General features: G+C 36.7%; 1 protein-coding gene across 1 annotated transcript in view; it reads right to left on the minus strand.

Moving 5' to 3' along the window:
• Positions 1–1,443: 1,443 nt before the first annotated feature.
• LOC143247393 (ras-related and estrogen-regulated growth inhibitor-like protein) overlaps positions 1,444–16,201 on the minus strand; it is a 30,567-nt gene continuing 15,809 nt past the window's right edge. Inside the window, exons 3-6 of the mRNA XM_076495392.1 lie at positions 15,750–15,880; positions 9,237–9,430; positions 5,156–5,279; positions 1,444–1,685 (exon numbers count right to left, since the gene is read on the minus strand). Of these exons, the coding sequence (XP_076351507.1) occupies positions 1,512–1,685; positions 5,156–5,279; positions 9,237–9,430; positions 15,750–15,880 (623 nt within the window). The 3' untranslated portion in view covers positions 1,444–1,511. The remainder of the gene's footprint in view (positions 1,686–5,155; positions 5,280–9,236; positions 9,431–15,749; positions 15,881–16,201) is intronic.

Below are 16,201 nucleotides of genomic sequence, written 5' to 3' on the forward strand. Positions count from 1 at the left end.
GGCATGCGACTCGTAATCTGAGGGTCGTGGGTTCGCATCCCGGTCGCGCCAAACATGCTCTCCCTTTCAGCCGTGAGGGCGTTATAATGTGACGGTCAATCCCACTATTCGTTGGTAAAAGAGTAGCCCAAGAGTTGGCGGTGGGTGGTGATGACTAGCTGCCTTTCCTCTAGTCTTACACTGCTAAATTAGGGACGGCTAGCACAGATAGCCCTCGAGTGGCTTTGTGCGAAATTCAAAACAAAAAAAAACAAACAAGTTCGTATGTTTGTTATAAGCATAGAGTTTTGTCCACTATAGGTATCGAAACGTGATTTTTGGCTGTAACCTCTCAGACTTACCGTTGAACAACCAAGGAGGGTGCTATTAGAAGACAGCTTAAAAATAACTTAATTGTTATAATGATGGCAGGTTAATGCTTTTATGTAACGAATGATAGAGGTGTATTCGAATAACTGATGCCCATATAATATGAAGAGTACTACCGTTTGTACGTGAAGTTAGAGAAATAAATATTTAATACAATAAAATATTTAGATTCCCGCAGTAATTTGGTATTTTGATTATTGTGTGCTAGCGTGATATCCTTTTGAAAGATACATGCAAACAAATTCTACATCTCTTCATTAAAAGGTCTAAAATCCTTAAATAGTTAAGATAAACTTATTAATGAGAGAGACTATTATTTTAAAGATTAGGTTTACGACACTCAGAAAAGATCATCTCAACGTCATTGTTTTTGAGCCCTAATCTATTTAACTATAAGGTTTGTTTTGAATTTCGCGCAAAGCTAAACAAGGCTATCTGCGCTAGCCGTCCCTAATTTAGCAGTGTAAGACTAGAGGAAAGCAGCTCATCATCATCACCCACCGCCAACTCTTGGGCTACTCTTTTACCAACGAATAGTGGAATTGACCGTCACATAATAATGCCCACACGGCTGAAAGGGTGAACATGTTTGGCGCGACCGGGATGCGAACCCACGACCCTCAGATTACGAGTCGCATGCCTTAACACGCTTGGCCATGCCGGGCCTAACATACGAACTATTCTTACAGAATCTTAATTACTAATTATCTCGCTGATAAACACAGCAGATAATTCAATGTAGCTTTGTTTTAAACAACCAACCATTACTAATCGATAAACCCGTCATGGCCAGGTGGGTCAAGAATGTTCGACTCTTCGTCAAACCCACGACCCTCAGATTACGAGTCGAGTGCTCTACCTGGCCATGCCGGGCCTATCTGGTTGTTATTAAGAACACAATACAATAGGCTATCTGAACTCTACCCAGCTCTGGTATCGAAACCCGATTTTCAGCGTTATAAGCCCCATATTAATGGTATCACTAACATGTCTGAAACGTATTACTTTTAAGTATTTTCTTAAATAAATATTAATTTTGAATAAATGCAAGACGTAGAAGAAGTTGCGATTAAATTAAATGTTTTATTTTTTCCCATACAATACTTCAGGTAATATGTTTTCCTTGTGTTCAGCTGTGTTAACTACATTGTAAAAGTTCGATCTTGCCGGACTTCGTGTTCAGGATTGGGTCGATTTTTCCGCCACCAGTTACTTAGTGTTGAATTCCCTGCGCTATTTCTTCGAGGATTCTGTATTTTGGGAGTAAGTACAGAAAATGCCGATAGGCGTCGTCTCCGTTCTTTACTGATGAGGACCTTCAAGAAACAAGAGAAAGATAAAATGCGTAAGAATGAGGCTTACATTCGTATCTCAGAACGACTGACATGTGTATTAACACTTTTATTGATAAGGAGAGAACAACCTGAAGATGACGTAGGAAGGTCGAAACGTTGTTCTCTCCTTATCAATAAAAGTATTAATACACATACCAGCCGTTTTAAGATACATTTTTATTTCAAGTGGGTTTCTCGTCATCAAGAGGCTTAAGTTTATGGAAAATGTAATCCCCCTTTCTAACAACTTGGCACTACATTATGCGGATATACACCTCACCACATATAAATGTTTATTTAGAGAACGATAATTACAGTAGACTTTACGCGTGGTGGCTGGGAGTTATATTAATTAATTTAGATAACTGGATGGTATGTTTGTTTTTGAATTTCGCGCAAAGCTACTCGAGAGCTATATGCGCTAGCCATCCCTAATTTAGCAAACCTTAGGGTGCATTTTATATCTTACATTATAGCTTGTACCCTAAGATCCTTTCAATTAGTGTAGTGTTTTCAATTTTTATTTTATTCGGCTTGTTTTCGGTTATAACGAACTAATAAATATAAATCGATATATTTTTAAAGAATCTACGATGTGTTATTATGGTTTATTTAAGATAAAACGTTTCAGTTTCTAAAATGTTCGTGATTTGAAATAGAAACATTTCGATACTAAACGTTAAATGTATCCATGATATAAAATTGTCGGGGACATTGGCAAAAACTTACCTTTCTTTCAGTGATATTATATCAGGTACAGCTAGAAATATTAAACGAACTGGATGTCTACAGTTATCTGAGAGTCACAAATGAAAGTCATCTTTAAATAACTTTCAGAAAATCAACAGTCCAAAACATTAATCATAATAATTTAGAATTTATTTTACTATCTATCGATACATTTATTTATAGTGTGAATTTTGCTAAGCCTAACTCTAAATTAATTGTAAATAATTTCGCCAAATACATTAAATAAATACAGTTTAACTAAACAGTTTTTTTAATTTTGGTGTTAGTAAACAAACCGCAAAAACATCAACAACAAAACAGATTTTTTTCTAAATTTCTCTTTTTATATAATTTTAAGACAACAACAAAATAAAAAGATTCATGTTAAAATTGACAAACAAACAGGCTTTGTTAAACCTAATTTAAAAAAAGATTCGAGAACTTTGGTGGAAAATGGTTTAAAGTTTGTTAGGGATTTTGCGCAAAGCTACACGAAGGCTATCTGCGCTAGCCATCCCTAATTTGGTACTGTAAGACTAGGTTTAAGGCAGTTAGTCATCACCACTCATTGTCAACTCTTAGGCTACTCTTTTACCAACGAATAGTGAATTGACCATCACATTATAACGCCACCACGTTTAAAAGGGCGAACATGTTTGGTGTAACAGAAATTCGACGTCGCGACCCTCAGATTGCGAGTCGAGTGCCATTGGAGAAAAAATGAGTAGCTGTAAAACGTGTTAAAGTGGGGAAACAAAATACAAGAGACAGTGAGGTAAAAATACAACATAACTCATCGAGCCCTTCAGTGGCACATCGGTGTGTCTGCGGATTCACACCGCTTGAAACCGGTTTTCGTCCCCATGGTGGACAGACAATAGATAGTCCATTGTGTTGCTTTGCGCTTGATTCCAACACGGCCCGGCATGGCCAAGCGTGTTAAGGCATGCGACTCGTAATCTGAGGGTCGCAGGTTCGCATCCCCATCGCGCCAAACACGCTCGTCCTTTCAGCCGTGGGGCGTTATAATGTGACGGTCAATCTCACTATTCGTTGGTAAAAGAGTAGCCCAAAAGTTGGCGGTGCGTGGTGATGACTAGCTGCCTTCCCTATAGTCTTACACTGCTAAATTAGGGACGGCTAGCACAGATAGCCTTCGAGTAGCTTTGTGCGAAATTAAAAAAAAAAGATTCCAACACAAACAAACCTTCATCGAACAATACGAAGCCGTGAAAAAAATGCAAAATTTGTATCTCAGAAGGGCTGGTATGGATATTATCAGTTTTATTGATAAGCAGATATTATTGTTAAGTAGAGACACGAAAAAAATATACCAAATTAAATGTGAGCTCTGTAGCCGAAATAATGTGATAAAATAAAATAAAACTGGAAAGTGACTAAAGTAAAAAAACACTAGAAAAAATACTATGCTGGGTCAGCGATAACGATAAAGAAAACAAAATAATCTCATAAAAATAAGTCATCCTGCACAGATTTGGCAATCAATACAAACACCCACATAAAGGAATCTTTACTACAGAAAATATAACCTGATCTAAAAGCTTAAACAATCACAATCAGGAAACGAAGAATTTGGACAATGTTGTCTCTCGCACGTGGCAGGTAGTATTATATACCTTGAATACCCTTGACAACTTTCTCATGCAGTGAAGAAGTAACCCTAACTGACACCTGTTTACTCTGTACTCTTCTTGGACTACGTTTCACAAACGTTAGGGTATAAGAACCCCTAAAAAAATTGAAAATTCCCTTTGCTAGTAGAGTTTATTATTGACAAATAATAGTATAGTTAACTGTCAACCATGAACAACTAAACAAAGGTAGCTTGTTTGTTTTTTTAATTTCGTACAAAGCTACTCGAGGGTTATCTGTGCTAGCCGTCCCAAATTTAGCATTGTAAGACTAGAGGGAAGGAAGCTAATCATCACCATCCACCGTCAACTCTTGGGCTACTCTTTTACCAACGAATAGTGGGACTGACCTTCACATTATAACGCCCCCACGGCTGAAAGGGCGAGCATGTTTGGCGCGACGGGGATGCGAACCCGCAACCCTCAGATTACGAGTCGCACGCCTTAACACGCTTGGCCATGCCGGGCCAAACGAAGGTAGCAACAACACATTTTAGAAACGTGTGTACGTTGTTGTTGTTTTGAATTAAGCACAAAGCTACACAATGAGCTATCTGTGCTCTGCTCACCACAGGTATCGAAACCCGGTTTATAGCATTGTAAGTCCGCAGATATACCGCTGAGCCATTGGGGTGTGTGTGTGTGTGCGGCAACAAATATTTAATTCTTGAATGTTTTGAATGTTTATATACCATCTTCAGCAAGCTGTATTTAACAGTATGTATTATTGGGTACACAAAGCAAATATACAGAAATATTAAGATACAAAATAAATGGAAGTAAATTAAAAGCAACCAAATAAACAAAGGATAGGCTAATATACAAGGATAATTTACCCTTAAGTTATGTGTTTGAATTATTTCTCTCTCACGTGTTTGAACTTTTTAAACACCTTTACCTAATAATCTACACTCATAGTTCCCTACTGACCATAAGTGTGTAAGTTATTGGTCAAAACACAGTCATAGTTACATATTAAGCATAAGTGTGCAAGTTATTGGTCAAAACACAGTCATAGCTATCTATTAACTTAAGTGTGTAAAGAATTGGTAGAAACACACACATACTTACCTGACATAACAACTCCTCGAATGCTAATTCGACATTTTCAGCTTCTCTAGCTGCAGAACATTCGTGGAATGAACATCTTGGGTAAAGAAGAGCAATACGCTGTCCTTCCTTAGCACACACTGCCCTGAAATCAAAACCAAATTCATTTTACCATAGTTACAAAGATAACACCTTTACTATATATATATTGTTTGTTTTTAATATGGCTGATACTATACATCCAGTATGTAACTATATATTGGCTTACCGGTGGCCGATTTGACCAGGAGTTAATAATTTTTGTGGGACTTACATATCACGTAATTTTACACATAATTAACTTATCAATTATGTTCATAACTCCATTATGTTCATGGGCCCTGGAGTTGAGCCTCTTCTAGCTCCCACTTAAATACGTCACTGGATTTTAAGTGTGTTTTGTTATTGATGACGTTTTCCGGAAGGTTTGTATATAACTTTGAGGTCATACAAAATCTATTTGATGCTTCTATAAGAGAGAAGAAAATATGTTAACTAGTTTCGTCCTTTTCTGAATTCCACCTTAAAACTACACACAGTGCACTGTATTCAAGTAAAGTTCTAAATAAAAAGAGTTGAAAGACAGTTCTTAATGTTTGCGTACACTGACATTTATAATGTTTCTTTGTTTTTGAATTTCGCGCAAAGCTACACGAGGGCTATCTGCGCTAGTCGTCCCTAATTTAGCTGTGTAAGACTAGAGGGAACGCAGCTAGTCATCACCATCCACCGCCAACTCTTGGGCTACTTTTCTACCAATGAATAGTGGGATTGACAGTCACTTTGTAATGCCCTTACGTCTGAAAAGGCAAAATTTATAATGGCAAAGTAGACTGGTAATATATTGTGATAATACAATGATAATTAGGCAAACAACGAATTATAGGCATAAGGTAAAGTTTTATTAATGGAGGATTATTTGTTTGTTTTGAATTTCGCACAAAGCTACTCAAGGACTATCTGAGCTCGCCGTCCCTAATTTAACAGTGTAAGACTAGAGGGAAGGAAGTTAGTCATAACCGCCAACTCTTGGGCTTCTCTTTTACCAACGAATAGTGGGATTGACTGTACTTTATAACGGCCCCATGGCTGAAAGGGCGACCATGTTTGGCGCGACGGGGATGCGAACCCGTGATCCTCGGATTACAAGTCGAACGCCTTAACCCACCTGGCCATGCCGGGCCTTTGATGGAGGAACATACTACGTGTTCCAACAGATCCTTGGTGTGTCTACCTGAAGAATACTGTTCAACGTTCTGGCGAAACATGTGGTATGTTATTATAATAAGACTAGTAGCATTGCAACAAAGAGAATATAGTTATTTTTTTTATCACAGCTTGATGAACTATGCCGTAGACATACCACTGTGCCATTAGGGGAAACTATGCCTGTCAGTTACATCACGTTGTTGATCGCGTGGGTGCTGTCATTTTGCAAAAACGGATCTAAATTCATTGGGTAACTAATGGCGCGCATTGTTATGAGCTCTGCTTGAAAATTTCACGTTAAAACAATATGTTCGAGCAAGCTAATCTGTAGTTATATAACTTCTGAGATCCCGAAAATGACTAAGTTAAATGGAGACATAAATAGTCGCATATTTTATAAGGACTGTCATACAGTTGACTGGAAAGACATGATTACACGTGTACAAGGAATAAAAAAAATGTGGCAGGTATTTAGTGTTTTATTTTGCTTTTAAATATCACACTATCCTAAACTGGTGTGTCCAGTGGCAATATTATCCTTCTTCGACCTTCACGGGAACATGTTAAATTTTAATAAGGTCGAAGGTTAATAGTAAGTTTAGTGACTGTTGGTATATGACGAAAGAGAAATTTGGCGGATTTCTGGTAGATGCAGAGACAGAGAAAAGGCCAAGGTCGATGGCTTCGCTGATGAGAACGACGACAACGAGAAGAAGAAAATAGACAGTTATCCAGCAGAGTATGCCACAATGGACGCCTCTTCAGCATCTCCATCTTGTTGCTGGGATATATAAATCTAAGAGTGGCAGGAAATTACAAAGAAGTCACGAGTTTTCAGAAATCTGTGGCTATAAATCGATAAGTGACATTAAAATCAAAGTCGTTGAAATAATACATATACACATATATATACATATATAAAATTACGATAGAAAACAATATCGAGATGATGGAAAATTTAGATCATACACCCTAAATTCTCGATTTATTAGATAATCTATATCAATAAAATGTTACATAATAAAGGGTTATTAACAGGTTAACTTATGCTATGCATAAGTCGTTAGGGTTTCTAGATATTTATGCATTAGATTTTTTTTGTGGCTGGGGTCTGGCGTAAACGTGTCGTTAATGTTCTCTTACTGAAAATCAAAAGATCGTGGTTCGCATTCAAATGGTACAAAAACAAGTTCTTGACTTTGGAGGAATGGGTACGATATAAAAGCAATGGTCAAATCCCACGTGTAGTCCCATTATTAGCCATGGATGCTGTTGGCTTACTGCCTTATCTCTAATCTATCTGCCTAGGTAGCCTTTTCACACAAGTCCATGCAGATGAAGTAGCCATAGTTTGTCTGGACGTTTAAATTTCAAATGTAAAACCTTCATAAACGGAAGTTTAAAATGAAGGCAAGGCGTGGCTTAGTGATAAGCGTGTCGGATTGTGGATCAAAGTGGATCAGACTTAATGTCGCTAAACATCCTTCAAACTGTGAGATATGGATGCACGACGAAATGGCTTGTTTGTTTTTAATTTCGCACAAAGCTACTCGAGGGCTATCTGCGCTATCCGTCCCTAATTTAGCAGTGTAAGACTAGAGAGCAGGCAGCTAGTCATCACCACCCACCACCAACTCTTGGGTTACTCTTTTACCAATGAATAGTGGGATTGACCGTAACATTATAACACCACCACGGCTGAGAGGGCGAGCATGTTTGGCGCGACGGGGTGCGAACCTGCGACCCTCAGATTGCGAGTCGCACGCCTTAACACGCTTGGCTATGCCGGACCACGAAAGTGGCAGTGATTTCTTTTTGTTTCAAAGGGTACAACAAGTTTTTCTGTGGCGGTGGGTGCTTCTCGATGACTGCTTTCCCTTCTGGTCAGTAGTTCAAATTTACAACTGTTCTATCTAAATTCTAGGAGTCTCTGATTTAACCACTTAGTCCACAAAAATATAGGTTGAAAATTTAAAACTAGACTCACATTAAAATTATATATACATGAATGAGTGTATTCTTCAAAGATGAACAATACATTTTATGGATGGATACACAAACGTAAGGTTTTGTTTATCTTCTATTTGTAGAACATGATGGAAGAAGTATGTCTCAATTGTTTAATATCCTGGTTACAACCAGCAATAAAACTCTTACCTAAAAATCTGTGATAATTAAGTGGGATGTGCTGTGCTGGAATGAAACTGTAAGAGTGAAGGGTCAAGAGAATACAGGTACTAATAATATCAGTGGTCAAGAGAATACCGGTACTAATAATATCAGTGGTCAAGAGAATACCGGTACTAATAACGCCACAAGGTCAAGAATAGCCACAAAAAAGAAGGGAAACTAGTCTCTTACTTCGGACATACGAAACTTCATGAAAAATCTCTGAAGGGAAATCTAGAAGTTTAACAAACTTACAACACTAAAATAGGGCCTCGATTCCCTGCTGTGGACATATTATACAACATGTCTTTGTTCTTAAAAGAACGAACAAGCAGAAAAAGAAAAACAAATTAGAAGTAAAAAGTAATTTATGAAAAAGGGAGTAAGGTTTGTTTGTTCCCTTCAGAGTAAAGTCACATTAGGGAATCGAACTTGCTGCTGTCCGACCAGGGAAGGGGGACAGGTGTTAAGACATTACTACAAATCTTCAGTCGTATTTCACGTGCAATATTAAAACTTTACAAATAATCTACACACACACACACACACATACACATTTCTTTCTATAATGGGACATCAGAGTATTCATTTCATGCATACCAACCGGTAAATTAGCGTTTATGTTATTAACGATTACTGCTGAATATTTAAACGGTGTCGAAAATTAATGCAGTTCGCTACAGACCTGTAATGGGAAAGATCCTCTTTGTTACCAATAAGGGCCACTGGTGTTTGTCCTCCTTGGCCAAGATCTTCGTTCAATAGTTTTATCACTTCTCGTGCTTTCAGAAAGCTTCTTTTGTCTGTGATAGAGTACACCACAACAAAACCATCTGCACCCTCTAAGAGGCCCTTGGATTTTAGCGACGTAAAAGATTCCTAATAAAGAAATATAATTAAAAATAACTTACTGAGCTAAACATACAACAACTGGAATAAATATACTTAAAAGTGATAATAACATGTATCAATTAATAATCCCATTTGCAGCTATTTATACAGTTGACCAGTATCGTAAAATTAATTTAAAACCGCAACTCTGGATACTGTAAGGAACTGGGAATATAAAATACAGGAAACTAATTAAAACGAATGATAAATAAAAAACGATAAACGTGAAAATGTAGACGGAAACAAATAGGTGTTTTGGGAGTATAACTCAGATAAGAAACGATTTCCGTCTTCATATATTTTCGAATATTTATATTTGGTATGCGGAATAAGTAATTAGATAGTGGCATAAGTTGGCAAACCTATATAACAAACACAAGAAGATTTCCAGTCATACGTCATTAGAATTGCTTCTGTCACGCTTAAATACGACTCAATGCTTAGTGAACTACATTACACACCACTGAACTGGGTTTATCGCACTTGGTAGAAACAGACTTTCTAGATATACACGTGGCTTGCTGTCTTGGACTCAACTATATGATGAATTCTAAAAATGAACCAAAGGCCTCCTGGGCAATAACTCATGGCAGACAAAACGACAGACCTGAAATTCTATTTTTATATACGTTTCGAAATTCTAGCTTAAAATAACATAAAATTAAAGAAACTAAATTCTGGAACTAATCACGATTTTAATTAACTAAAATTATTTTATTGTACAATTTTTGTATAAAAGTGTTCCCTTTAATGTTTTTATCTATTTGTTGCTCAACGTCTTAACAACTTCAGTTTATTAAGTTTTGTAGTTTGATCTTTTCTTAGAGCATATGAACAGATAGAAAAATATTTCGATAACTTCTGCTCAACTTAATTAAGTAGTTTAATGTATTCTTTAGATTAAGCTTCATAACAAAGTGTTTACTTGGATCATAAAGACAAATAAAAAAGATGTTAACTTTTGCTCAATTTAATTAAGTAGTTTAATGTATTCTTTAGATTAAGCTTCATAACAAAGTGTTTACTTGGATCATAAAGACAAATAAAAAAGATGTTAACTTTTGCTCAATTTAATTAAGTAGTTTAATGTATTCTTTAGATTAAGCTTCATAACAAAGTGTTTACTTAGATCATAAGGACAAATAAAAAAGATGTTGTAAACTTCTGCTTAACTTAGTTTTGTAGTTTAATATATATTTTTAGATTAAGCTGATTTAGACCATAAGAACAGGCAAAAAATATCTATATATAGATGGAAGGAAAAGCTCATTTCTGGTTTTCATACATCAAAGGCTGACGTTAAGTGGTTCTTAGCAAAATTAAATTTGAACTACAGGAGAAAAGACAAGAGATAAAATAAAAACACACCAGCCGACCTGATCTCACTAGTAAAACGTTACCTAGGTAACGTTTTTTCCCACTTGATGTCTCACGTTATCATGACAACGCTTTGCTTTTTTTATTATCAAGCCATTCTTTTGCGTAGTGTGAAGTGCATAGTTAGTTTTGTTTTGAATTTCGTGCAAAGCTACACGAGGGCTATCTGCGCTAGCCGTCTTTAATTTAGCAGTGTAAAACTAGAGGGAAGGCAGCTAGTCATTACCACCCCCCGCCAACTCTTGAGCTACTCTTTTACCAACGAAAAGTGAAATTGACAGTCACATTATAACGCCCTCACGGCTGAAAGGGCGAGATTGTTTGGTGTGACGGGGATTTGAACTCGCAACGTTCGGATTACATGTCGAGCACTTTAACCATCTGGCCATGCCGGGCTCAAATGCATAATACTGTCACTGATGTCTCTAGACTTGAATAACCTAAGAAATGTGGGACGTTGGTTAATATTGCGATAATAATGTGGATTTATTTGCTTTTCTTATTTCTATTAAACTCTGATCTCAACTGTTATTGTATTTTTTATGTAGTATACTCATTAGGAATGTTGGTTATCTTAATATGTTTCATAAAATTAATATTATTCTCAAGGTTAGTTACGTCATGGTTTGCGTGGTTAGGTTTGAAACCTATGGTTTGTAAAGTTGCATCTGGCAAACGAGAGAATTAGCTTTCGACAACATATAAATATAAATTGACATCAATAAAAATGACAGTTAGTGTTAAGGTTAGTTATTTAACGTTTTACATTGCTAAGTTTGCAAACTATAGTTTCTAAAATTGTATATAGACAATAAGACGGTTTGGGTTTGATATCATAAATTATATTTTGTACAATAAAACATTATGTTCAAATACCTGAAAGAAAATCACATTTCAGAACCACGTTTATTTTAACCGACGACAGTTGTCTGAAAGTGCGGTAAGGCCTCACGCCACTGGCTACGTAACGCTAAGCATGACGGTAAATGCAGCGAAAAGTTATTATACAAATATTCCGTTATTAATTTGTTCAATTTCGCCCAAAGCTGCTCGACAGCTATTTGCGCTAACCATGCCTGATTTTAAAGCGTTTGCTTGTTATGAATTTCGCACAAAGCTACACGTGGACTATCTGCACCAGCCGTTTCTGAAAGAGCAGTGAAATATTGGAGGGTAGGTAGCTAGTAGTCACCACCCATCGCTAACTCTTTGGCTAGTTTTTATTATCAAGAATAGTGGAATTAACCGTCACTTTATAACGTCCCCACCGTTGAAAGGACAAGTATGTTTCGTGGGACGGGGATTAGAACCCGCAACCCTCAGATTACGAGTCGAACGTCTTAACCCACCTGGCCATGCCGGGGCAATTTATCGAGTGATAGACTAAAGTAAAAGCAGATAGTTCAATACCACCCTCCATCAACTCATTGACTACTCATTACCAGCGAATAGTGTGACTGACCTTTGCATAACAGTTCACCTATGACTGAGAGCGCAAATATCCTCAGCGACGGGCTTTGCGAAAGCAAATTAATGCGAGCAATGTTAGTACAATATACACTACGCATTCGAAAATAATATTGGTTATTTATCATTCCAATTACGTAATGCTGAGTGGCAGTTTCATTATGATTGTTAAGTCACTAGGTGTAAATATAATTTTGAAAATAGATGCTCGATTTTTAAAATACAAGAGTTAATTGGAATTTCAATAAATAATTATCACATCGCAAGAAGTCGAGTTTAGGTACCCATGGTGGGCAGAGCACATATAGCGCCAACTGTGTAACTTTGTGCTTAATTATAAACAAACAAACCGTGAATAATTATTTCTTAGCTGATAAGAAAATTCGAACTGTTGTATTTTTATTATCAGGTGTTTCCAAAACAACTTTTTTCATAACACAGTCACATCAGACTATCTGCTGTGTTCACCGGATGTAATCGAACCCCTGATTTTAGGGTTACAAATCAATATATTTACCGCTGTTCTCCCGGGGGGAACTTTTGCTTTTGTTTGTTTGTTGTGGAATTTCGCACAAAGCTACTCGGGGGCTATCTGCGCTAGCCGTCCCTAATTTAGCAGTGTAAGACTAGAGGGAAGGCAGTTAGTCATCATCACCCATCGCCAACTATTGGGCTACTCTTTTACCAACGAATAATGGGATTGACCGTCACATTATAACGCCCCCACGGTTGGGAGAGCGAGCATGTTAGGCGCGACGCGGGCGCGAACCCGCGACCCCCGGATTACGAGTCGCGCGCCTTACGCGCTAGGCCATGCCAGGCCTGGAACTTTTGCAACGAAGTTAAATAACACAAATCTGTCCGATTGTTTCCTTTATACAAAAAGCAGGAAAGCAACTACAAAATAAATAGTCGTGTAGATTTCGTATTAAAAAACCATTTTAAGATAACGCTCTTACAGTAAGTATATTATAATCCATACTAACTCTGCAGTTTATTAATTAATTTAGTTTATAATTTATTAATTAAATAGACAAACACAAATGGCAAGTTCCTTCCCGTATAAGCGAATGAAAGGTAAAAATAAACAGTTTTTAATGTACATAAAGCTTAAGATTTAAGGCAAAACAAAAGCTTGTATTGAGCTAAATATATCCCATTAATTTGAACCCCACAAAAAATTGCACAAATTATAATAAAAAATATAAAAGTTCACACAATCTAATATTTCTTTTATTGTAGAATTAGCAAAGGTTAGAAAAACATAAAATACCATTTTATTTGCTTGACGACAGTTGCGTATGAATACAGTGCTCGATAAGTACGAATTCCATTCACCAAATTTCGTAAAGAAAACTCCAACATTTGAAATTCACTAATAAAAAAGTATAAATTTCTTTCTTCTATTTAACCAAACGCAGTAATAAATTCAAAAATAATTAAGAGTTGTGTTATTGCTACTTCAAACAATGTGTGGCCCGGCATGGCCAGGTAAGTTAAGGCGTCCGGTCGTAATCTGAGGGTCGTGGGTTCGAATCCCTGTCACACCAAACATGTTCGCTCTTTTAGCCGTGGGGGTGTTATAAGCGACGTTCAATTTCACTATTCGTTCGAAATACGAGTAGCCCAAGAGTTGACTCGGTGAGTGATGAAGACTAGCTGCTTTCTACCTAGCCTTACACTGCTAAATTAGGGACGGCTAACGCAGATTTCCGTTGTGTAGCTTTGCGCGAAATTAAAAAAAAAAAAAGTATATACAAAAGCATGAAACTATGATAAACCCGGATTCCCATTCCTCGTGTTGGACACAATAAATAGCCCAATGTGGTTTACCCTAAAACAACCAAACCAATTAAAGATCTATGTGGAAGAGTGAGTAAATTAGTGTTTATAAAAATCAAATAGCAGACCTATAATTTTCTTGCCAGTTTATGTTTGTTTGTTTTTGAATTTCGCACAAAGCTACTCGAGGGCTATCTGTGCTAGCCGTTCCTAATTTAGCAGTGTACGACTAGAGGGAAGGCAGCTGGTCATCACCACCCACCGCCAATGCTACTCTTGGGCTACTCTTTTACCAACGAATAGTGGGATTGACCGTCACTATATAACGCCCCCACGGCTGAGAGGGCGAGAATGTTTGGCGCGACGGGGATGCGAACCCGCAACCCTCGGATTACAAGTTGCACATCAGTTAATGAAATATTTTGCTAATTAAAGCGTCTACAGTAACATTGTTGTGACTGATTAAATATGAGTATATCGTTAACATTCTATTGATTCCAATATATGATTCGCGAAGATGCATTAATGATACATTATAACTGACAGAAATAGCAGTATTTGTTAACAAGCAGTTAGATATGGAAGTTATGAAACATGGGAAGACAAGAAAATTATGATTCAAGACGTTCAAACGCTGGAGGGATTGAAAACATGGCAAAAAAGAGAAACGTTTTTCAGGAATTATTTTATTTGTTTCAAGAACAAATGAACAAAAGCCTCTTCTAATGCCTGTGTTAATTCATCAAATTTAACTTTGTTTAAAAGTGTAAGCACGAGGTAATACTTAAGCTAACCAGAATTACTTGAACCTATACCAAAGATATAAACTTAAATGTAAAGAGTATTTCTGTTTATTATATTTGTATCTGTAGATTTGTGCCTTTACATATGGTTACTGTAATTCTCTATACATCTTGCTTTATAAAAAAACAGTCACACTATTTAGAATGGCCGAATTATTTGTGATATTGTTTTCCATAATCATTTAAAAAAACAACAACATCTACAGCATCGTGTTCTGTAGCTATTTCTTTATATTTATGTGGTATCGTGTACACCACATGAATATACTTTGTCTTCAGTTACATACAGCACATTAGTGATAAAGCTTATTATTCAGAAAGATTCTGAGGGTCTATTTTCATTGTTATTCAGTATAGTTTATTATAACCCAAAACAAGCCGAAACAAAAATAAAAAAAATAAAGAACAGTGCACCAATTAAAAGAATCTTAGGCTGCAGGTTGTAATATGGCGAATGGAAGTTACAACTGATAGACGGTGTGTCCCCACCGCAGTGCGAGTCCTACTTTTATAGTCACCTCGAAAACCTAGGGTACATTCTATATATCGCATTATAGCCTGTACCCTAGGATTCTTTCAATTGGTGCATCGTTTTTTATATTTGTTTTGGCTTGTCTTTGGTTATAATAAACTCACATTAGTCAGAGGTTTGAACTTACTGTTTTTAACGCAGTTTTTTCTTTTAATTTTGTTTTATTTTAGTTAATTCTTAGTGTTAATATTCTCTTTAAATATTCCACACACACACACACACACGTACATCTCCAAACTAGTTCGGAAAGAAACTTTGACGCAAGTTTACGACTCCAGCGTGATTATAATAAAGTTAAATGTATAAAGAAAAACCCCAAAACAACCGGTCCACTCAATTTCCGCACCTTTCCGGAAGTATCCGTTATTCGCACCGGAAGAACTTTATCGTTGACATTGACGTTTCGCTCGTAGCAACGAGAGGTACAGTGGTCATATTCCGGGAGGTACTTCTTCGTGAGGAAACGGACAATCAACGCTGAAACATGAAAAACATGTAACAAATTAAATACTAAACAAACATTATAACGAACTAAGCTTCCGCGTGGAAATAGTTGATATTTAAAATATTTCGATATATATTTTTGTATTACCACGAATGAGTTGTCATTACGCAAACATACAGGTTTAGATTTGTTTTAAATTTGCGAAGATCCACCCTAATTTAGCAGTGGTAGACTAGAGAAAAGGCAGCTAGTCAAATCACCCACCGCCAAGTTTGGGCCACTCTTTTATCGACGAATAATTTAGCAATGGTAAAATACAGAGAAGGCTGCTTTTCAATATCAACCATACAAAC

The sequence above is a fragment of the Tachypleus tridentatus genome, chromosome 3 (assembly GCF_004210375.1).
Source record: "Tachypleus tridentatus isolate NWPU-2018 chromosome 3, ASM421037v1, whole genome shotgun sequence".
NCBI lineage: Eukaryota > Metazoa > Arthropoda > Merostomata > Xiphosura > Limulidae > Tachypleus > Tachypleus tridentatus.